Source organism: Danio rerio, chromosome 2, assembly GCF_052040795.2.
Source record: "Danio rerio strain M-AB ecotype USA chromosome 2, GRCz13ab, whole genome shotgun sequence".
NCBI classification, from domain to species: Eukaryota; Metazoa; Chordata; class Actinopteri; order Cypriniformes; family Danionidae; genus Danio; species Danio rerio.
This window is the reverse complement of record NC_141022.1, coordinates 28915723-28939498: the sequence shown is the minus strand read 5'-3', so window position 1 is coordinate 28939498 and position 23776 is coordinate 28915723. Positions and strand designations below refer to the sequence as shown.

Here is a 23776-nt window from a genome sequence, read left to right as displayed (position 1 = left end):
GCAAATGTGAACGACTCTTCTTTGATGCATAAATATTTTTAAACAATTGAAATAAATCGCCCCATCAAACTATCAAAACCATATTCATGTTTTATTGTAACTTTATTATATATTAGCATCTTTACATTTATCTATATCTATATCTGAGATTAAAAACAAAACTTAAGCATCAGATTCAAGTGCTTTCCTTCCAAAACCTATACATCCAATCTAAAATTGAGTTCGTTTTAGCTGTATATGGCACTTAAAGCCAGATGTGGCTCTTTGACCAAAAATACAAGGCTCTCCAGCTGTCTCATTTCAATAATATTTTATGATTTTAAAAAATATAACCGTCACTAGAAATCCGTTTCCTATTGAAATACAATTACGATTTCTTTTATTGTAATTTTTCTGCAAAATGAATAAGAACTCAATTATCAATAAAAGTAGGTTTCGATCAATGCATGTGTGACGTTGTGGGTAAACTTGAATTGCAAGACAAACAACTTACCTTTCTATGGTAACCTTGCATAAATTCAAAGAAAAAAATCTATATATTGTCCATTCTTCATTCAAAATGTGATGCTTCATTTTTGTTTATTTTTGAGTTGTGCATGGACATTTATAAATCAGTAAGCTGATTTAGTTTAATTTATTAATAATAATAATAATTATATATATATATATATATATATATATATATATATATATATATATATATATATATATATATATATATATATATATGCCAATGGCTCTTTAAAAAATGCCTTCATTAAAAAAAATGAGAAACCCCTGATTTAAAGGATTAGCTAATAACATCTGTTTTCATGTAAACAGATATTTATCTTTACTATTCTGTGTGTAACATATTCGATTTGTCTTGATAAGGCAAAAAAAGGGTGTGAAGCTGTGCTGGACAAAGCGTTTAACATTATCACAACATATTCCCTTATTTGGTTTATCAAGAAGACAATATGGTAGCTAATACTAAATGCATTGGCCAGCCCTCCTCAGGACTCAGGCCTAGTTTTCAATCGACTAAACTCCACAAGGGTGCTCTTGGATTTCTCTTCACTTCTTCTAAAAGAGGCATGGAGTCAGCCTGCTCTCAATGAATACAGCCTGGCCAGTGGTGACCCACTGTGGCGTGTCTGTGGCTCTGAGCACGACTAGTTGGCTTGAGCTCCTGGAAGAGATCCTTCTGATTTATATTGACTGTAACACTCATATTGCCAAGCAGGGTGTTCCCTCTCACCATGGAGATTAACAGCACTTCCTGACAGGTGCAGTGAAGGACATATTGCCTTGTCTGCACCATGCAGTCGCACCAATAGGGAGAGGTCTTCCACCAAACATGAAAAGAACCATCTCTGGGCAAAGTTTGTACATGCAGGACTCAAATCTGAGAGGTTAATATGAAAAGAAGTTGCATGGTCACAAAAAAAAAACTTTCTAACAACATCAGACATTACTTGCTGATACTGAAATGAAAATGTAAAGCTATGTTATTAAATACATTGTCACCTTGGAATAAAGGTTCTGTCTGCGTTCTGAATGATTTTGAGATATTGAGATTAAAAATTTTTGCATTTCATTTAGCAAACAGTATGTGTGTAACATTTGTTTTTAAATAAAAATTCTTAAAATGTAGGTGACTTATAAAACCTCCCATGATGTCAATAAGTTGTAATTTGATAAGAATATGTCAATAACTCAATTTTGATAAAAATGTCAGATGAAACATTATAATTATAAGGTGACGACATGTTTATGTTTCTGAAATAATTCACTTCATCTTACAAAGGTCAGATTTGCTTTATAAAATCAATAGAAAAAGTACTTGTGGGAAGAATTATTTCAGTTTGAAATAACTGCAAACATAAAGGCAAACATTTAAATGAAACTTAAATGAAACATTCATTTAAAGGTTTCAAAGCTCAATTATTAGCACCACTACTGCAGGCTTCAGGGTCATCTGACCTTTCAGAAATCATCCTAGAATGCCACTAATTGTTCTTATTATTCTAATAACTGAAACCCTCTTTTCTGCCTCATATTTTTATGAAAGCCATGATGCCCTTCACTTGTCATGTTCCTCTGATGAATAGGAAGTTCAAAGTAAAAGAATTGATTAATGTTTATTAGAAATAAAATCATTTGTAACATTAGAAATGCAAACTTTAGAGCCACTTTTGATTGATTAAATGGATCCTTTATTTTTAAAATACTTTAATGTGCGCATGTATTGTGCATGTGTGTGCATGTAAAACATCTGTAAAGTACTGTTTACAAAACAAATCAAATATCCATTAAAAATCCAGTAAAATTCTTACACACTGGGGTGACACGGTGGCGCAGTGGTTAGCATTGTGGCCTTACAGCAAGAAGGTTGCTGGTTTGAGTCCCGGCTGGGACAGTTGGCATCTCTGTGTGTAGTTTGCATGTTCTCCCCATGTTCGCCTGGGTTATACATTAATTAAATAAACTAAATTGGCCTTAGTGTATGAGTGTGAATAAGTGTGTATGGATGTTTTCCAGTACTGGGTTGCAGCTGGAAGGGCATCCGCCATGTAAAACATATGCTGGATAAGTTGGTGGTTTATTCTGCTGTGGTGACCCCAAATTAATAAAGGGACTATGCAGAAGGAAAATGAATAAACTTTTACACTGAACTGATCTGACTAAGCAAGTCTTATGGGCACTAAATCAACTAAATATATGCATATAAATGCTACTAGTGGTAACAACTCATTTCACAACTGACTGAAGACTCATTTTAATTCTCTTCACGATCTCCAGGCCTACATGAAGTCTATGGTTTTCCCATGTGAAACCAAGAAAGAAGAGAAGTGGTAAATAAGCAATCTCAAGAGAGAAGCACAAGCCCTCAGCATCCGGAGCCTCAGATTACCCTGTCAGCACTGAGACAGAGGCAACAAGGCCAAAACCAGACTGAGCGTCCACTTTCAAGCTCACCTGCTGTTTGGTCTAGCAATGAGCCATGAGACAGAAAAAGAGACGTACAAACAAAAAGACCACACTGAGGTCCTGTAGCAAAGCACAAGAGCAACTGTTAAATCTGGAGGTGATTCCCTAGATGCTAAGATGCTGACAGATGACAGATGGGCCACATCTCGATCCATTTGGTGCTTTTGTGTTGGTGATGACACATGCAGGAACTAAATGAGATGAAACAAGAAAAGCACTGCAGGTGCACCTTGTTAAAAACAAGACCCCAGATGCTTATCATAAACAGCAAACAGGTATGACACAACCGCACATAGGGAACGTGCATGGGTCTAACGTTTCTGCAGCCTTGTTTATCTCTGTGATTGGCAGCTTTGTGTTTAAATAGGGCAGTGGGCTGGGCTCCTGGCGTAGCGTTCTTATTTTTATTGCTCCCGCGAGTGCCAGAGAGGGGATCGGGTTAGCAGAAAGCTATTCCCAAACTTAGCCGTGACCCCCACGGCAACACTGGGTCCGTTTTCCCTCTGGCGACAGCCAGTCTCTTAGCGGAATGAAATAGTAGGCGGGGAGTAAGCTGATTTAGTCTTCCTGACACCTTTGTCTGTAGATGACAAGGAGGAGGAGAAGTGCCCTGGGCAAATCAACACCATTAACAGTGTCTGTGCCAAAATCCCTGTGGCCTGCTCTTGCATTGACCTACCAATGCTCTGGAAAAGGACTGTGTGTCCTCTACACCAACTGCATGGCTACAGCATCACAACTCAACCCCAAAATAACATGTGGACCAATCAGAGGTAGTTACTGGGGGATCTGCTCAGTATCAAAACATGTATGTTTTCTAACTAAACATCTTTCACGTTAACTCTGAAATTAGGCTAACCATCAAAGGACAGCATGCATACTTTCAATATGAACAAATTCAGCCTTGTTGTTCAACACAACACAACAACTCTCTAGGATTTGGTGTCATGGGGAAGCAAAAATGAGCTAGATTATCTGACACACATCTACAAAACCTAATTTATCTTCTTTTAGGACAATTTTCTACACTTGCTTAAGGGTGTGTACGTGTGTGTTCGTGCACAAGTATGCGACTCATCCAACCATAAGGACTCTTAGTTATGCAGTGAGCAGGTACAGAAATAGGACTGGAGGAGGAGTCCCATTATTAAGGGGGTTCCGCTCTTGACAGATGTCATGGCAACGTCATAAATAGCAGGCCCCGAGATAGAACCTCAGATGGTATTGATTTACAAAGCCAGAAAAATAAACAAGTGAGGATTTACCAATGAGAGAAAAGATGAAGAGGGTGAGAGAGAGGTAGAACAGAGGACACATAAAGAGCAAGGGTTAAATGTGACAGGATGACTGACATTGGATATAAACAGCTTGACAACACTTTAGAGTGCTAAAAGTTACTAATAGATTGGTCATGAAACACTAATATGCATTCCTAAGACTTGCACTAAATGATTATTTGCATATTTTGAAGAATAAAGTGTTGTTTTGCAATTGTATGCCATTTTTTTAACTTTTAAAAAAATTGGTACCACTTTATTTTGATGGTCCATTTGAGTATTAGTAGACTGTCTGCTTAATATCTGTCGATACTGCTCCTTTAACATACATTTAACTGACTATAAGAAACTTTGCAAGTACATGTCCACTTACACTAATCCTAACTCTAACCCCAACCTAATGAGGATAAGTTGCCATGTAGATGCAATGTAACTTAAATTCAACAAACGGGCCATCAAAATAAAGTGTGACCAAAAGTTGTAACAAAAACTGATCTGTGTTGAAATGAATGGCCTATTAAGAAAAAAGAATGAGCCATTACATAAACAAGTACATCCAGTACATACCAGAGTCTCACCCGAAACCTATGAACTAGAGAATGACAAACTGTCCTTTCTTCTCCCCAGCATGATGGATGTGCAGAAAAACGGACTAAAGGTGGCAGCCAGATCCAGAAGACATATGATACTGACCACACAGTTAACTGCAGTGAGCTTCTCTGCAATGTTATCTCTCTTAGGCATAATGGTTTTAGGCTCATACACTATATGAATATAGCTTGGACAGCAATGGACTCCTGGGAAATCATCAAGTAAAATACAATAACAATGTAATGAATATGGAAGAAATTACTGTAATGGTGGCAAAAATAGACCTATAAAATACAAAAAAAAATGTATTTAAATTCTTTTACAGAAAGCCTTTTTCCCCATTCATGAACATATTACAGTATTGTATTTAGAAAAATTGTTATGATGGTTACTGCTTATGAAGGTTAGAATTTTGTGATTCAACTAATGGTAAAATAGATTTTCCACTTCCATTATGCCTAAGCTATACACAGTTCTGCTCATTTGTTATATAATAAAAATATCATGGGATAAGAGCATTTTTGTATAACTTAAATGATTTTACAGAAGCAAGATTTCCATATATTTCAAAAGACAAAATAACAACTGAATTTTCCCAAGTTATCATGTGAAACTTTACCTGTCCTTTGTTCTTAATATTAAGTTTGCCTTCTTGAGCATCGGTGCCTGTTTGCAGGATTTTTCCTACAGTTGTGTATGAATCCCTGTATCCACTAAAGCTGCTTACAGTTCTTAAAAATCCTACATGTATTGCGAGTTATTTTGTTTCTTAGGATGATCTGCATTTGACTTCATCTCTATAGTAACTAAATGATATTTTTTATCCAGCTTTGCCACTAAGGACATATTCACAAACAGTTGTAAACAGCCACTGATGTCGAAGCAGAACACACCAAGGGTACACTCAATTTTAAACATGATTTTTAAAAGGTTATCTTATTTTTCTGTTTTATTTTACCATGTCACCTCTCTAGCTGTACACCAATAAATCACACATTGCACTGATTCTCCCAGAGACATGTAAACAAGTAAAAAACATTGCATAGGTCTAGTTTAGTTGAACTCACCCTGATGACTTCAGGTGTCTGTTGAATGAGAAGAGTGGATCCTGTGTCCCTTAAAGTAGAAGCAGGGATTTGTATGGCAGTAGGTGTATTTGAAAGTGTTGATGCAGGTTTACATTGTGGTGTTTGTGGAGGGCTAGGTGCAGTCTCAGATTCAGGAAGGGGGAGTGGGGTAACTTCTGCTTTGGTGCTGGCCAATGTTTCCTGGAGAAGACGCATGACTTCTCGCTCCTTAGTTTGAGTTCCTCTCCCGGCTCCACTCTCCACCAGCTCCTGAGCAAAGCTTTCAATGCTCTCCAGAATCCTGAGCAGAAGAGCTCCATCATCCTCTTCAGTAGACTCAACCCCTGGCTCTGGTGGCTTGGCCACCGAGGGTCCAGAGAAACCTACAACAGGTAGATCCTTAACCACAGAGTTACCAATCAAATGCTGGGGGGAACTTGTCTGTAGGGCACAATTTTTAAGCTTAGGAGGCAATGGAGGTTCCTTTTGCATGTTCTGGGAAAGACACTCCAGGTCCATCAGGAGTTTATCAATATCATCGGCTCCCCCTTTACTCGTGTGTGAGGTGGACCTTGAGAACAGTTTAGAATCTGTGCTTTTTGGCAGGTACATCTGGTTGACAGTAGAGTCATTTTGCGGCTTGAATGTGGTTCCGTTTCTGCTAAGCTCATGTAGTTTATCCGAAACACCACCACTAGGCTCTGAGTAGCCAGTAGTTCTTTTGGAGTATTGTCTGGACTCCGAAAGATTACAGCTGTGCTTCCCATCCCCTTTAACTGGCCTGTCCGGCATCCTTCCTATATCTGAATCTTCTTCCTCAATGTACAGAGCCTCCATTGGATCCTTACAAAGGTTTTCATTACTGATAGACAAGAAAGAATTTGCAGAAGAAAATGTGTCTGGTCGGCTGGTTGAAACTGTATGCTGGCAGATAAATGGTGTTGAACTGCTACTGGAGGCTGTAGGCAAGCTGCCATGGGAGAACCCATTAGTTGATGGAGGTGTTCGTGCTGACAAACCAGGGACACTCTGAATAGGTTTCAAACTGCCTGTAAGTTCCCTAGAACCCTCTGAAGGTTCTGGCTGGGAGGGTTTATTTCGAGGCTTCGTAGGTGGAGGAGACTGAACAACGTCCTCATATCGTGGAGGTTGTTCATTGCCAAAGATAGGCGAGAAGGGGATTTGTTGTAGTCCGTGTATACTATTGACTAGTTCAGCAAGCTCACTGTGCTCCTGCCTTATACTTTGTCCCTGTTCCAGCTCAAGAGGAAGTCTCTTTAGGTAGTTGGAGAGTCGAGCCATCACATTTTTATAAATGATTTCAGGATTCCCTGAGTCATCACTAGTTCCACCCATTGACTTTCTTTTGATGCACTGTTTGATGATGTCTGTGCACTTCTTCAGATCTTCTGAGCACTTGAGCAGAATGTCAAGACAGGCTTTTATGTCTTCTCCTGAGGCACTGCTGTCTGCCTTGGTCTTCTCCAGAATGCGGGTTATTAGGTTTTCCTCTGTGAGGCTGTTCAGGTAGAGTGTGGCCACATTGTTTAGGTTCTGCTCCAGGGATGCGCTGCGACTTAGCTTATGCTCTTCCAGTACAGACTTCTGAAAGAGGCCAAATGGAGGACAATTTTCATCATTGCCTGTGAACTGGCCATATATGATATCTAGATCTGTAGACCTCCTGCTGAAAGAGTCAGGCCGAACCTTGCGGCCCTTTCTGAATGTCACATGGCTGGAGGAGTACTTGATCTTCTCAAATGAAAACTCCTTGATTTTCCCACTGGCCAGGTTGATAGCCTCCCCTGTAATATCTTTGAGGCTTGCTGAGCTTTGGATGGCTGATCCTTTCTTGACTCTGGGAATTACCTGGTGGTAGTCATCACAGAAGGCAACAGGCCCAGTGTTGCCATTCTCTATAGTTTTAGACTCATGAAGGTTTATGGGCCTTTCAGAGCAGGTTCTGGATATAGACGTATCGAGAAGTTCAGCACAAGTACTGCGGTGAGCAACTGTGCAGTTCAGTCCATGTTTTAGCGCACCACAGGGTCCATTACAATAGTGCACAGTGTGCTGGACACGACGGTCAATAACAACGCTGTTGTAACAGTTTATGCTGCTAACCACAATGCGATAAGTAGCCGCCATGGTCTTTGTTCATTCATAAATCAAAAAGTCAATTTTGTGATATTTCACTAGTCACTTAAAAAATATAAATAAAACGGAGACACCTTCATATAAAATGTGATAGTTTATCAATCCTAAAAATCCTTAAAGATTTTGCCTTTCTTAGCCTCAACTGCTGCTTCAGCTGATTCCAAAAGGGAAAAAGGGATTATCAAACCAATCCTTTACCGGTGCCCCATAGTTAAAGGGAAGTTGCACTGTAACATTTAACAGGAAAAACTATCCATTCCTTAGCATGGGCCCCAATGGCCTAATGATAGGCCTGTGTGTAGCGCACCAGATCATCCCCACTGTGAACAGCCAAGGCCTTTGGGCATGAATAAGTCCTCTCCAAAGCCACAGTATATAGCCCACCTGGTGACAGCCTTCTGCTGATGTGTTCAGCAGATGTTGAACCCTTTCCCTCTGCTTTATCCTGCTTTACCAGTCAGAATAAGATGTTTAAGATTCCAATGTGAAAGCCACCTGTGAGTAAAAAAGACAAAAGTGGGTTGGGGAGAGAAAAGGTACTTATTTAGATGTGTTGAAATACAGATAATCTCTCTGACACTGACATTCAGATTATTCAGATAGTCTTTAACACTGTACAAAAGCAATGATGGAAGGGTCTTTCTGCCATAAAGTGACTTGTACTATAATAGTTAAACAGTATTACATAATACACGTTTGTGCATTTGACAGTTGCTTTTATCCCCACTGACTTCCATTCAAGCTATAGAGAAAAATGTTGTGCTTTCCCTGGCAATCAAATCCATGCACATGGCATTACAAGGCACCATACTCTACTGTTTGATATAGAATTGATATGGATTGGTACGTGTTTGGCTGAACAACACAACAGCGATAATAACACCAAAAACAACAACAAGAAACAGTTAATTGAAAGGTTTGTACCATCACTGTACAGTACTGAAAGCACAAGTGAGACATACAGTAACTTGAAAATTACGTTTATTGTCTTTGGTAAATTTGTTTAACACATCTCTCCATTAGTTTAATAGCATATTACTTTCAGCTTCTCTTTGGTGCTGCTAAACCACATGAAAAGCTATGATAAAAAGCATAAAGCTTAGGAAAAAAAAGTCTACCACCCAGCAGTAAACCACAAACTACAACTTTCAAACAAATACCAACCAAAAAATAAAATGAAGTGCTGTAATTCCTAATGGTGGCATGTGTTTATAAAAAAATACCTAAGCCTCAGGCATCTTAGGTCTCCTGTGTTATCAAATGTAGTCCTAAGCCATCTTCAAAGAGTCCCACATCAGTGGAAGCTGTTAAAGAGCTTGTGATGAAAGTACACAGACACTCCATTAGCATTCTTTGACAACACAGCGCACCGTGCCTCTCTTGCCTATAAAGCGAGTTTACTCAAGAGAGAGCCGTTCAAATACAAAAATGCTATAATTGAACAGTTCTACCCTGCACTCTGGATTTAATACTGAATAAAGAAGCAATCTTTCATGTATTGCTTCATTTTTATAGTTTGTTATTGGAGATTAATAGCACCTTTCCTTTTACACAAACATTTAGTCTCATTGTACATACACAGTGCTTAGCGTACATATAATTACACCCCTCACAAATCTATCTTTTAAATTCATATTTTTAATAGGAAGCTATACAATATTTTATTGTGCATATACATTAGATTAGTCAGTACTAAAGCCAAATCTGGAGCTTATCTAACAAAAAAAAACACAATAACAGTCCAAAAACTAGCACACCAAAATTTATTCATTCATTAACTCATTTTCTTGTCGTCTTTTTTGCCTTATTAATCAGGGGTAGCCACAGCGGAATGAACCGCCAACTTGTATTACATACATATGTTTTATGCAGCAGATGCCCTTCCAGCTGCAATACAACACGGGGAAACCCAAATTTATATGTTATAGAAAAATATTAAATACAAATTTTAAAAAGAGGAAAAATCAAGAGAACCAAAAAATGGAAAAACTTTAAACTTTAATTATATTTTCTTTCAGTTTCTAAATATGTTTTGTGACTAAAATATTATTTTAATAAATATATCTGTTTAATAAATCAGTTTTGTTTAAATGCACCAAATACATTGCCTATATTTACTAAGAAACTGATAAAAATATTCATTTTCAAAATGGGGTGTACTCAATTATGCTGAGCACTGTATAGTATTAGATTTCTCACTCTGATGCAAGATATTAATAATAATAATAATAATAGTAATAATAATTCCTCACGTTTATTTAGCACTTTTCTGGACACTTAATGCGTTTTACACATTTTTAGGAGAGGGATCTTGTCATCCACCACCAGTGTGCAGAATTCACCTGGATGACGCAACAGCAGCCATATTACGCCAGAACGCACACCAGAAGAACACCTAGCTGATTGGTGGAGAGGAGACAGAGTGATGAAGCCAATTATTATATGGGGATGGTTGGGAGGCCATAATAGACAAAGGCCAGTGGGCAAATTTAACCCCTCAAAGGACATCCTGGGATTTATAACAACCACAGAAAGTCTGGACCTCGGTCAAATAACCAACATTTTTCAAAATGGATATATCTCGTTTTGCAACGAAACTCTTCACTTACAAATAACTTTTTCAGTAGATTTAGTGTACTGCCTCTCACAAGTGTATCCCCAGTTATTTTGTGTGATTAATATATTTTAAATAAACTGCAAACCAAAAAGTATAAAAACTTTACTTTGATTCTTACTTGAAACTCTTCCCTCTTAGTCACATACCTGTCTGATGGCTCATTATGCAGCTCATTATGCAGTTCTTTGTTATCTCAGGTGTGACTCACTACATAGTAATGATAGTTCACGCCTTCACGCATAGACCAATTTCATTCAAAAAGTGACTTAGAAAGTTTAATTCATTATATTGTTTTCTGTGAGCAAGTAAACAAGATGATTCTCACATCATGTTGAAGCAAAAACACTAGGCTACAAGATCCAGTTCTCAAAAGTCTAGAGCACAAATGTTCTCTGTGTGTTTCATGGCCTTGTTTCAATGACTTCAAACTTTTAGTTTTTCACTAACTACGCATAAATGTTTCTTTCTCAAAAACACAAACACATACAAATATGCTGCTTAGGTATTATTGTAGCCCAACTTGTGCTATTTACAGTGTTATCATACTTTAGCCATTTATATGTTTTTAAGATACTGAAAACAGCACAAATGTCAGTGCATGTCAAAACTTCTCCAGAGCCCCAAAACACCCTCAAACCCCAGAGGGTTAACATCTCATCTGAAATGAGCAGTATAGAGTTCCTATCAATATACTGGGGTGTTAGGACCCACACAGGTTAAGCACCCCCTGCTGGTCTCACTAACACCACTTCCAACAGTAACCTAGTTTTCCCATGTGTTCTCCCATCCAGGTAATGACCAGGTGCAGCCCTGCTTAGCTTCAGTGGATGACCATGTGAGATGCAGAGAGCTAGCTGCCGGTTGATGAAATCCATTAACATCAAAGATTCAGTTGAGAACATTTAAATTAACTTTGAGATCTGCATGTTTTTAATACATGCGTGTCGTTTCAGACTCTATTGACCTACATTGTAAGACAAAATAAGGGTAAAAACGTGTACAACATAAGTTCCGATAATTTCCACAGAATTCTGTATGTCTGACATAACATTAGGGCTTATCAATTATGAACATTTTAATATTTTTAGATGAACTACCCATTTGCCAGATTCAAATTCTGAAAAATTCTCTCCTAACATTACATCATGTATTTGGAGAGACAAGAATAAATAATCTCTTCATGTCTCTACTGCTCTCTCTCTCTCTCTCTCTCTCTCTCTCTCTAATGATAATTAAGTCAACAGATGAGTCATTGTGAGACATATTTATTTTAATTCACATGTATGGGAATGAGCTCATTATGTGAATGTCTCAACTGAAAAACGTTCTCCACAGTCAGCAGCATGCTCCTTTATTCTCTTATTCATTTTCTCTCAGCTTTTTTGTTTTTCTTCCATTTTTCTTCCTCTCACAGCAGGCCTCATTAAAGCCTTGTCTTCTCTGTCTCCGCAGAGAATGAGCCTCCAGGATTTCCACCACAACCTCACCTCATATAAACTCCGACTACGGCCACGCACGACAGCATTCAAAGCTGTATGATCTGCATTCACAATATAGCTTCGCAAACGCCTTACACTGGTTCCTCACAATATCAGAACAATGATCTCTGATTAATGTTTTTCAGCATGGATTCATTATAGATGGTGGTGGCACCAGAAAAAAAAAAAACATTCAGAGAGTAAGATTTACAGGGACAACCCACACCCTCCATATTCAGCTAGGAGACAATGTTTACAATGGATTGGTCCTGCTTGCCCAGACAGTAACACTAAAAGCTGATGTTGTCTGTGAGAAACTCTGTGGACAATGAGTCGCAAACTTTTACAAGACAAAGAGGTACAGAGTATTGCATGATTAAACAGCACTGTGGGCCACTTCCAGGGTTCATGAAACTTGAATAGTTTTCACTTTTCAGTACTATACATTGCTCTGAGAGACAAATACATTTCCTAAATGTCCATTTTCTGCCATAAGAATGCCTCGGTATGAAATTCAAGCACTTATGAATACCGCAAAAGTTCATATTAGGCTAAATTCATTAATTATTTCTGTTATTCTGACAGGTGTTCAGATTTGTTTATAGAGTAACATTGACCTCTACATCAGTGTATGATGGGAATTATTAGCAACTTTATTACATTCAATCCAAAACGTCAGCAATCAATATACAGTACATTCACAGCACTCTAGAGTTTGAGTCCTCTATTTCGTAATGTTGTATATATTGAATACTGGAAATTTGAGAAGTCTTCCAGATTAAGTAAAGTTTATTTATAAACTAATTTCGAGAGGATCACATGCTTATGATTGCTTGCAGTCGGCCCCGCATTATCCAATTTATGATTCACCAATCAGACAATTCCTAAGCCATTATAAATACCCTAAGTTCCATATGACAGCCATCTTCATTTTGAAGAATCCCCCCTTCCACCCCTACTTATCCTCCTTTCCTAGATGGATGGCCCAGTGGTTAGCACTGTTGCCTCACAGCAAGAACGTCACTGGTTCTAGTCCTTAACAAGCCAGCTAACGTTTCTGTGCAGAGTTTACACGTTCTCCCCATGCTCATGTGGGTTTCCCACTTGTTACCTTGTTTTTGGACGGTTTCCTCCAACCGTCCAAAAACATGCGACTTAAGTTAATTGACTAAGGGGTGTGTTCTGATTAGGGGATCAAAAAATATTTTAAAAATACACTATTACTTTTAAAATCTTGATAATATTAGAAGTGAACTACAGATACAAAATACTGCAGTTTACAACCCTTTTACCATGACAGTCTCTAGTTTGTTAGTATTGTTTTGAGCAACAGTTATATGAATAAAAATGGCGGGCATACTTTGTTAAAAATATCAAAGGTTGGGCGTAAATATAATGACACCAGGCTGTGTTTCTGTTTACCATGGGCAGCGTTGACTTTCCATGACCAAGGTTCAGCACACGGCAGTTGTTGATCATAGTGGATAACACTCTTGAGCTCCAGTGTCCTCAAACAGAGCCTCCCGATCACATACTCTGCTTTCAAAACAGGCTTTGACGTAGCTGGTTGTTGAGGCTGCCTGAACTAAATATGACAGGAAGTGGACCATAGCAAAGTGACAGCTTTTAATGACAATTTAATGGGCTGATCAACAAACGATCCCGCGCTGTCTCCTTTGCCTGCCATTTCTATTTCTAGACCGGTGGGGGGATAAAGCAGAATCCTTTACACCTTCACATCACTCAGTGGGTGCAGACGCCCATACAAACATCTAATATGTCTGACTGGAGTCCTCTTACCACATAAGACCTCCCCCTGCTTAAGAATGGCTAAGGCTGTATGAAAATTGAGATGAATGTTCCTAGAAGATTAGGTTTTAATTGTCAGGAAACATCCTTTATCTCAGCTTAATACTGTAATTAGCATGCAGCGATTGTTATGGAGAAAGCAGTGCATAAAACGCAAACACACCACTGTTTGGAGAGCAAGACAACATCCACCCACAGTTTTGAGACTCTGGCATGAGCATAAGGAACGAGGAAGCGGCGGCCTCATTATCTTTCTCCTATCGTCGCCTTCATGCCGTACATTCGTTCGGTGTTTAATTACACTGTAGCAGTCACAGAGTGAGAAGTCGCACCCGTGTCCTGTCACATCTGCCAGCGCTTTTCAATTTAGTGTCAAGACTCTGGGTTGTACAATGTTGGCAGCTTTGGAGCACTTTCCTCGAAATAACACCAGCAACATGCTCAAGTCGACGAGAAAATAGATCTTGTTATTTTTGCCAGGTAGAGCAATAAATCATGACATGCTGGTTTGCTTCTATTCGGCCCAATTAAGAGTTGAGGGATGAAGAACCGATATACTGTATAGTACAGTAGAGCTCATTAAGGGAGCACTATAACTGGAAAGGTTTCCCTTCGGAAGGTAAATTAAGAGTTTTTCCTTGTTAGCGGTCAGGCCTGGTCTTGTAACCATGCGAAAGCTGCCGTGAGCTTTGTTTGTCTCAGCTTGAGTAATGACTTTTCAAAGGCTGTCGCTGCAAGAGAGAACCTGACCCCCGTGACAACAATACATTAATAAAGGAGGGATTACACCCTCGCTGGCTACTAACTCCTTCACACATTGACCAGGGCGCACTTTTAACCCTTCAGAGCTGCAAAGGGAAGGCGAGAAGAATGGAGGGGATACAACGGGAAAATAACAATTTAGTGCAAAATATGGCATGAAGTACTTGATTATTATGCAGAGTGAGGGACTGGAAATGAAATGGAGTGCAGAATACAATTTTCAAAGAGAAACAGAGCCTGAATCAATTTCATTATCACAATGGTTATTATAATAATTGAATGGTTTTCGTTTGAATCTACAGTCGTACACGCATTAAATGTGCAGTAAAACCAGATGATAGAACATGCAATAAAAAGTAGGCCAAAGTACAAAGAACATTTATATAAAAGCTTTACAATGATTTAACTAAAGTCACTCTATACATGATGTACAGTACATAGAGTTGAAACATTTGTTTCAGGTTTGGTACGAGAGTATTAGAAAATATATGCATCACACACAAAATCAAACAACTGCCTTTTCATTTTTAGCAGAGATTATCACCAACACAACATTTTCATCTGATTTTAATTTCTGTAAATAATAAAAGTTGGCAAATTGTGATCCTAGACATAAAACGTGCTGTGTGCTATATGGAAATGAACTAAAAATGTATCTCAAAATCCTTTTCTATGAACTAATGTAGAATAAAGAATACAGAGTTGGTGAATCTGAAGTTGATTGACAGAAATTCAAAGATCATTGAACCTTTTTTAACTGGAAACGCAAAGTTTGTCATGACATTGTCATTTAAATGCCGGCTTGATAAAATCATTTAAAACATTTTCTCATTTGAAGGTTAATATGTCTTAAAAACATAGTGATATTGATAAATAGATGTTTCGAAGTGTGTGAACTGTGAAATATTAACATTTAAAAGCATTTATTTTATTTATTTATTATATACATTTAAAAGTTTTATTGTGTTATTTTTTTTAAGTTTAATTTATTCCTGTTTATTCCTGCCAAAGTTTCAGCATCATTACTCTAGTCTTTAGTGCAAGAGTGCCCAAACTTTTTCATATGAAGGGCCAAAAGCCAGACTTGATAGAGGTTAGTGGGCCAAAGGTAAATATGGGCCAACTTTAGTAAAGTTGCCATTGGTGATTTCCTAATTTATCTATTATTTAAATATAACTAGAAAATATTCTCTCTCTCTCTCTCTCTCTCTCTCTCTCTCTCTCTCTCTTTCTCTCTCTCTCTCTCTCTCTCTCTCTCTCTCTATATATATATATATATATATATATACACTAATAATAATGATATTATTTTTTATAATGAACTTATTACAGTAAATAAACAATCCTGTTTATAACAAAATGGAGTTACACTAGTCAAGCTGAACTTGTTTTTTGCTTCGATTTGCACTCCAATATTATATGCATTGTCCTCGATTCATTGAGTGACAGTATTTAAACTTTAAAAAAATGTAATAATTTACAGCATTTAAATGAAACATTTATTTTCATTCTGCTTTTTTTTGTAGCTCAGAAATAAAATAAACAAACAAAAAAGTTCTGTTAAATTAGAAATAACAATCTCTGTCGAAGGCATTGGCATTCGTGGGATGGAGGGCCAAGTCAAAGGTTACCATAGGCCAACTTTGTACTTTTCTGCTTTAGTGTCACGTGATCCTTTGTAATTTGTTGATTTTCTAACTGTTTTCTGGGTTGAAAACATCTGTACTGCTTAATATGTTAGCATAAACCATTTTAAGGTTTGTTCACGGATACTAGATTTGAAAAAAAATCTGTGTTTGTTTATTTCAAATAGAAGTTGGTAAACAATTGTTATTATTTTTGTATTACTTTAAAAACTGGCTCCAAAATGATGAACAGTAGCAAAGATCAACAGCCAGAACAATAGCCCACATACTAGTCTATATCTTCGCATTTAACAATAAAAAATTTTAACACAAAATGTCACACTTATTCTTTTTCTTGCAATAAAAGTCTCAAGCAACAGCTACTGACCCAATTTGACAATTCAGTTTTCTCTGCCAAATGTTTTCCAGAGCCTCTAAACACTCTCTGTGATAATAAATTACGTCCAAAAGGAGAAGCAGAAAGATTGTAATCCAAATTTTTATTTTTTTTTGCAGAAGGAGCAAACCAGCAGTTAGCAATTAAATCTTAATTAGAGTGTATTGTTTGGAAACCACATCAGTTAGAACAACGGAGTGATGGTTGTAACAATTCACTCTTGTACTGTATGAAGATGTCAGTGCAGCAGGATTGCCTTAAAGACAGAAACCAACTAATCAGCAAAACCTTCTGTTACAACAAATCAGCCTTAGGAACAAAAATGCTCTGCACTGATAATCCTGCTTTGCTGCAGCAGTAATGACTGCAACCTCTGTGCACGACTTTCTTATCTAACTGATTGGAGGTCACAAAAAACGAAGAGAAGTCAAAGGAAAGGAAGAGAGATACTGTATATGTTGTCCATTATCGGCAAACAGGCAGACTCCATTGTGCATTTTGTTTTAAACTCATGGACTGGGCCTCTCCACAGCAGATGCATCATATCGCTTGTTCATCTTCAGGAAAGAGTATTTCATTTCTCCTGTTTTTCCGCTTACTGTTACCCTTCACTTAACCTCCCCGGGGCCTCCAACAGGATTTAGATATGGTGACCAGAAGCTCTTGACAGGGCACACAGAAAGCATGGGAACAGAGCCTCTGACTCAGGGCAGGCATTTACATTATGCATTTGACAGGCGCTTTTATCCTAAGCGACTTGCAGCGCATTTAAGACACATTTACATTAGTTTGTGTTCCCCAGAATAGGACAGTTGGCACTTTACCACACTGGGAGAGAAAAAAAAGCTTAAAAAGAACAAAAGCTTTAAAAAAAAAAGATATTTGCAAAAGAGAAACTGGCATTTTTTGAAGCCTTGCAAGTTTGTTTTGGTTAAAATAAACTCTGATGTTAGAGTGGTTTATTTAATTAAGTTTGAATGCTGCTATCTTTGGTGTAGCAACTGGATCAAGACAAGTCCGCTTTTAATTAAAGTCTGTAGAAGCTTGCAGATTGGCCAGCTGGATGCTAGGCTTCTGCTTGTATCGAACTTTCTTGATGCAATTAATTGTTAAAGCTTTTACCACGTTATATGGTATATCACAATATTGACTTGAGCTGCAAGAAAGTTTACTTTAAAATGTATAATAACAAATAAACACTTAGTCTATGGCCTAATACTTACAGATTTCAACCAAATTTAACCTGAAAATGTACCGCCATATACATTTCTGGAGTGTGCCAAAAATGTCCCAGGAGCTACGTTTTTAAAGTTTTTTGCGATTTTTAAGTTTTTTGCGTTTTTTGCGAATCCACCAGAGGCTGATCTCAAATTTCTCTTGCGAGTGCCTTTCGCACCTGCTTTTCTCACGTAAATCCACCAGAGGCCACTGTTGACTGACTGACTGACTGACTGATCAACTGACCCACCCACCTCTTTCCCTAAACCCAACCAATAGTGTTTTCAAAGCATCAATTGACCCACCCACCCACTTCCCTACAGCGCCAAAGCCGTCTATAGGGAGGTAAGCGGTCAGATTGCGTTATGCTGTCAGGTGACAGTGCTACCTACTGAGCCACCCCATCACCCAAGAATAATAAATCTTATTTCACAGTGTTAATATGAATAGTGACTAAATTTTCAATCATTATTTCAGCATGTAGTAGGCCAGATTAGCAGGTGAAAATGTTCATGTTTGAACTATTGAGCTAACCAATTAGGTCTCCAAGCATTTGTTGCTGCTATGAAAACCACTGCAAACAATTAACGTGAATATAGATGTTGATGCTGAATGTATACCTAATGATAGTTCTCCCAAAAATTTAAAAGTTACTCACCATAAACTGACCTTCAAGTGGTGTCAAACAAATATGATTTTTTTGTTTTCTGGTGGACACAAAAGAAGATATTTGAAAGAATGTTGGAAACATATAACCATTTACAGTAATTTGTATAGGAAAAACAAATACTAGTAAGTACTATAAGTCAGTGGCTACAGGTTTCCAACATTATTCAATATGTTCTTCTGTGTTCAAAAGAAGAAAGAAACTCAAACAGGTTTGTGGCAAGTGAAGGGTGAGTAAATGGTGAGAGAATTTAGATTTTTGGGTGAACTATTCATTAAAGATGGCACTTTTAGCTGACACACATCACTTTAGAGTTCCTAACAGCTGTGCAAATGAAACCAAGAAAATGGACCGTCTTGGTGGAATATGGCAATAACCTAGTTCCTATAACTAGCATTTTTAAAAGGCGCAAATGAACCCACAGCAAAAGAAAGATGCAAAAAGGAAAAATCATCAGAGGATGAACTCTTTCAACTATAAGACTGTAACCAGTCACAACTTAATATGCAATACCAGGACAGGACCTGTTGTTATGTGTTGTTATGCTGCATGCTCTTCACAAACAAGGTATAGACGTCAGAGTGAAATCCCATTGGTTTGAAATTCCAGTGCACCACACTATAGTTCAAAATTTTGGGCAGTGTTTATTACTTTACATAATAATTCGCTAAATAAATTGATGTTACTCTAAAAAATTTAATTGGCTTTAGAGGATGTCAAATTCATTTATAACTTATCAAACAATCCTGGATTAAACTAGTTTTCACTAAAATCTTTAGGAACACAGCTGTTATAACCCTTCTAATAGTATGAAACATTTCATTAGCAACAAATTCGCATAGTCACAATGATTTGTTGTGTTTGTTTATGCTGCTTGCTACCTGTACTGACCATTCACCTGTTATTTGACACAACTCTTAAATTCGATGTACCTGTTTGACCCGGTTGACCATTGCCTGCCTAACCATTCTCATAATAAACCTGTATTTAAATCCTCAAGCCTGTTGTCAGCGCCCTCACATTACAGCAACATTGAAGACTGAAATTAAAAGTTGGATTACATTTTAAAACTTTAAATATGTACATTTATAAATACACACACACTGTATACAGTTAAAGTCAAAATTATTAGCCCTCTTATGAATCTGTAACAGAGAGAAGATTTTTAACGTATTTTTAAACTTCATAAATAATCATTTATTTTGTCTTTTTATGACCATACACATTAAATATCACTAGTTATTTTGCTAAATATTCTTATTCTTCAAGGATTAACTTGGGTTTTTCTTTCATAACAATTGATTCCTGACTAATTAGAGACTTTCTCCAAAAAACAAAAAAATGTATATATTTAACCTTAAGCATATAGTCCAAGCCTTGATGACCATAAGAGATTTCTTTCAAAAACATTAAATAATCATGAGACAGTGTTATAGAAATACCCAGCAGACTCTTTGTCACGTTGCAGAAATGAGCTAGACAGGTTTAGTTTTCCGAGTAGAGTCCGGAGCAGAATAATTCAGGTCTGAGGATCAAACATTCTTCACCTCTGAGCCCTAGTGAGCACATTATAAATGTAAAAAGCCTTCAGAGCTTACGGAGTCAAAACTAGTGCTGATATATCTCAACGTGAGTGGACTGTAAATGAAGTCAAACTCTATAGTTAGTTCTTACAAAGCTTCATCTATCAATAAAGTGCACTGGGTTCATCAACGGTTTTGAACAATACAATTCAATCAATACAATTTTAACATAAGACAAACTCATTGCTGCGTTCATATTTGGAACTCTGCAGTACTTGTACACAGTGGCCTCAAAAAGTATTTGAACACTTAAGCCACTGTTGAAACTGTATGAAGGTCATTGCATCATAACAGCATTGCAAAATATCAAATCAAGCTGAATTTATTTAAAGACAAGAACACTTCAAGCAAAACATTACAAATAAATAGGAATTTTATATATTTCAAACATTTAAAAAAAACTATTGTAAATAAGCTAGTTCAAAATTTGTGGTTGGTAAGGTTTATTCATTCATTCGTTTTCCTTTCGGCTTAGTCCCTTTATTCAACAGGGGTCACCACAGTGGATATATATTGTATTTATATTATATATATATATATATATATATATATATATATATATATATATACACACATACATACATATATATATATTTTTTCTTTTTTTCTTTTCACGGGACTTTTAACATTAGTTTGCACAATGCAATGAGTTAACATAAATAAATTCATTAACTAACATTAAAAATGATGAATAATTACTATAATGAATGTATTGTTTATTGTCTATTCATGTTAGTATGAAAACTTAATGTAAAGTGCTTCTATACATAATAAACAATTGTACAGGAATGGCAGAACACATTGGAGACTGGCGCCCAGGAGGAAGTAACACGAGCCTGGGTCCTTGTACCGCAGTGCCTCGCCACACTGGTGACAGTGTAGAATGGCCATCCAGCAGAGATGATGGACAGCCACAGGAGAACAGCATACTGATGACACAGTCCAACCAGGATAGACACATCAGTGTCCGGCCCGGGAACACACAGCAATGCTGACTAACACCACATAGGTGCTTTCTGCCCGTCACCACATCCACACCCCTTCCCAAACAGATGATGAGGAAACCAAGAACAGCAGGGTCTGAAGGAAGAGCGCTGCTGCTTTTCCCACAGGCTGGAGGGTGAGAAGAAGTGATCGCGGGCTAGTGTTAGTCCTCCAGCTGTCCAGAGACTTTCAACATTATTCACGGTGACTCAAGCCCTGATGAGAAAAAGGGCCACTTCATAGCAAGCAGAGAGCAAGAGCAAGGCGTTTTCAACATCCTGCTCATTTCCAGGCTTTGGTTCACTGGTTTTTCATTTTCACATTTTAACTTTTGTAATACCTATAGGGATCCATAGGGAAATAGTTCACCCAAAAAAATTTTAGTTCTGCCAACATTTTCTCACCCTCATGGTGTTACAAACTGTGTCATAGTCCAAATACCTACATTTTAAAGCAAAAACAGGAGTTTTACTTGAATAATTTAGCTTGTTTTAAAGAAAAACTAATATTGCCTTATTTCTTCTGAAGTTGAATATATTTACTTAATCTAAGAATTTCTAGATATTTGGACTTTTTTTAAACAGCTCTTATGTCTAGTGTTGTGTTTGTATTTATGATTAATTTATGTAGCACTGTGGTCCTGCGAGACACAATATTTTGTTCCTGTGTATGTCCACACATGTAGCGGAATGACACTAAAGCTGGACTTGACTTGACTAAATGAGACAAAGCAAAGAAAGAAAAACTTTTTTTTTGCTTTGAAACTATTAAATTTCCCGAAAGAAATTGATAACTCTTTGGATTATATTTAAATTTCTATATAAAAAATATTCCAAACATCCAAAGAAGTGTATTCCATATAGGGAGCCACATAACCAAAAGCTTGTGACCCCAAAAACCTTTTTGGGGCATGAGGGTGAGCAACAGTTAAGCCCTGCTCACACTGCGTGAGTTCAGCCACAATTTGGTTGTCTGAGACAAATTTTGGAAATCCTAAAAGATCCCTGTAATCCTCTGCTAAAATATGTGGCCTTTGATCATCAGTTTGACATGTTCACCAACATCCAATTAATGGTGGTTGGAATCAAAGTTTCCCTCTGATGGCATTCTAGCAGATGCAGAAGAATTCAGCGACTTCCCTGCAATGTGACTTCAGCTACAGCTAGAGTCAAACCAAGAACCAATCAGCTTGACTACTAAAGTGAATGTCAAAAACGCTATATTTTCTGGTCTTATTACTGAGGCATGTTGTGAGCAAAATGAACACTTCAGATTGTTTATGTTTGAAGCGTGGCATCCTTTCAAAACGTGGGTTACTGAATGCATCATGGATGAATGACGTCAAATCCTGGACCATTTTTATGTGTCTTAAGTGTTTTGGCACGTCATGATTGCCGTTCAGTCTGACAATATGACAACTGAACTGATATCTTACAGTCTGACATGGGAATCATATTTATGCAAACTGGAAAGCAACACCTGTCTATGGTTATTAAAAAACACCAAGTGTGAGCTAGGCTTTAGTCAAGAAGCTGATCTTAAAGTGCGCGATAGAGCATGGAGAAGGACTGAAAGATAAGGAGCCAAATTGTTCAGTGCTTTATAATAATGTATTTTTATTTATTTTGTTTTCACAGAATTCATTTGGAAGCCAGTGTTAATGTTGTAAAATAGGAGAGACGTTTTCCAAAATAGAAGAAGTGATGATTTAGGATTTAATACAAACTGTAGTGTATGTAATGATTTTGAAGAAAGCTCATAACATAGATTAAAGCATTAAACTTGTAATGTTACTAAAGTAGCAGTACCAGTTATGCCATTTTAATGTCAACACGCATGTTGTTATGACTTGTCAGATAGCATTGTGTTTCTTGACCATGAACATGAGAAATTAAGAGTCGAAATCACATAATCTGACAGAGTGATTATCACAAAATATTGCATAGACTGAACACAGCCTTTTTTTTTGCTGGACACTCCATTAAATACCAATCAATGCATTCGGAATGTAAAATTCAGATTAAATGTATTTTTATTTTGCATTAGCTATATCCACCTCAAGCTGATGCAGTGGCTGACATCTTTTAGAGTGATTTGAAAGAGCATCTTAAAAGAAAAGATGAAAGATGACTCTGAAAGGAGACATACAGTGACATCCTAAAAAAATAAAAAATAAATAATAAAATAAAAAAGTAGGGTCAGAAAAAAATCCACTAAATAAAATCTGAGAAACTCTCTGAAACCTCAAGTTTGGAAAAACTTCTTCCCCGTGTGTCATGTGGTTTCATTTGGTTAACAAACAGAACAGAGTATAAGTATAAGTATAGACCCTCATAAATATCTGTTCCACAAAACCACTTTCTTTATTTCATAAAGGACATGGAGTGTTCATTGATCATAATTCCATACGCTGACCAAACCAGAGATAATTCACTGTCAGTGGCAGTCCATGATTCATGCTTCATTCATGCAGGGAAACACACTGCATAATGGAACAGGAAATCTCACTAGGATTTTTAAGGCACTTCTTCAAAGAGAACATTTCCTAAAGTCCTTAAAATGTCATCAAGG

The 23776-nt window shown here is 37.2% G+C and overlaps 1 protein-coding gene across 1 annotated transcript in view; it reads right to left on the bottom strand.

The window, feature by feature from the left end:
• The window catches only part of ppp2r3a (protein phosphatase 2, regulatory subunit B'', alpha), a 124616-nt gene that overhangs the window by 38329 nt on the left and 62511 nt on the right, over positions 1–23776 (bottom strand). Inside the window, exon 3 of the mRNA XM_087240887.1 lies at positions 5909–8560. Within this exon, the coding sequence (XP_087097013.1) occupies positions 5909–8056 (2148 nt within the window). The 5' untranslated portion in view covers positions 8057–8560. The remainder of the gene's footprint in view (positions 1–5908; positions 8561–23776) is intronic.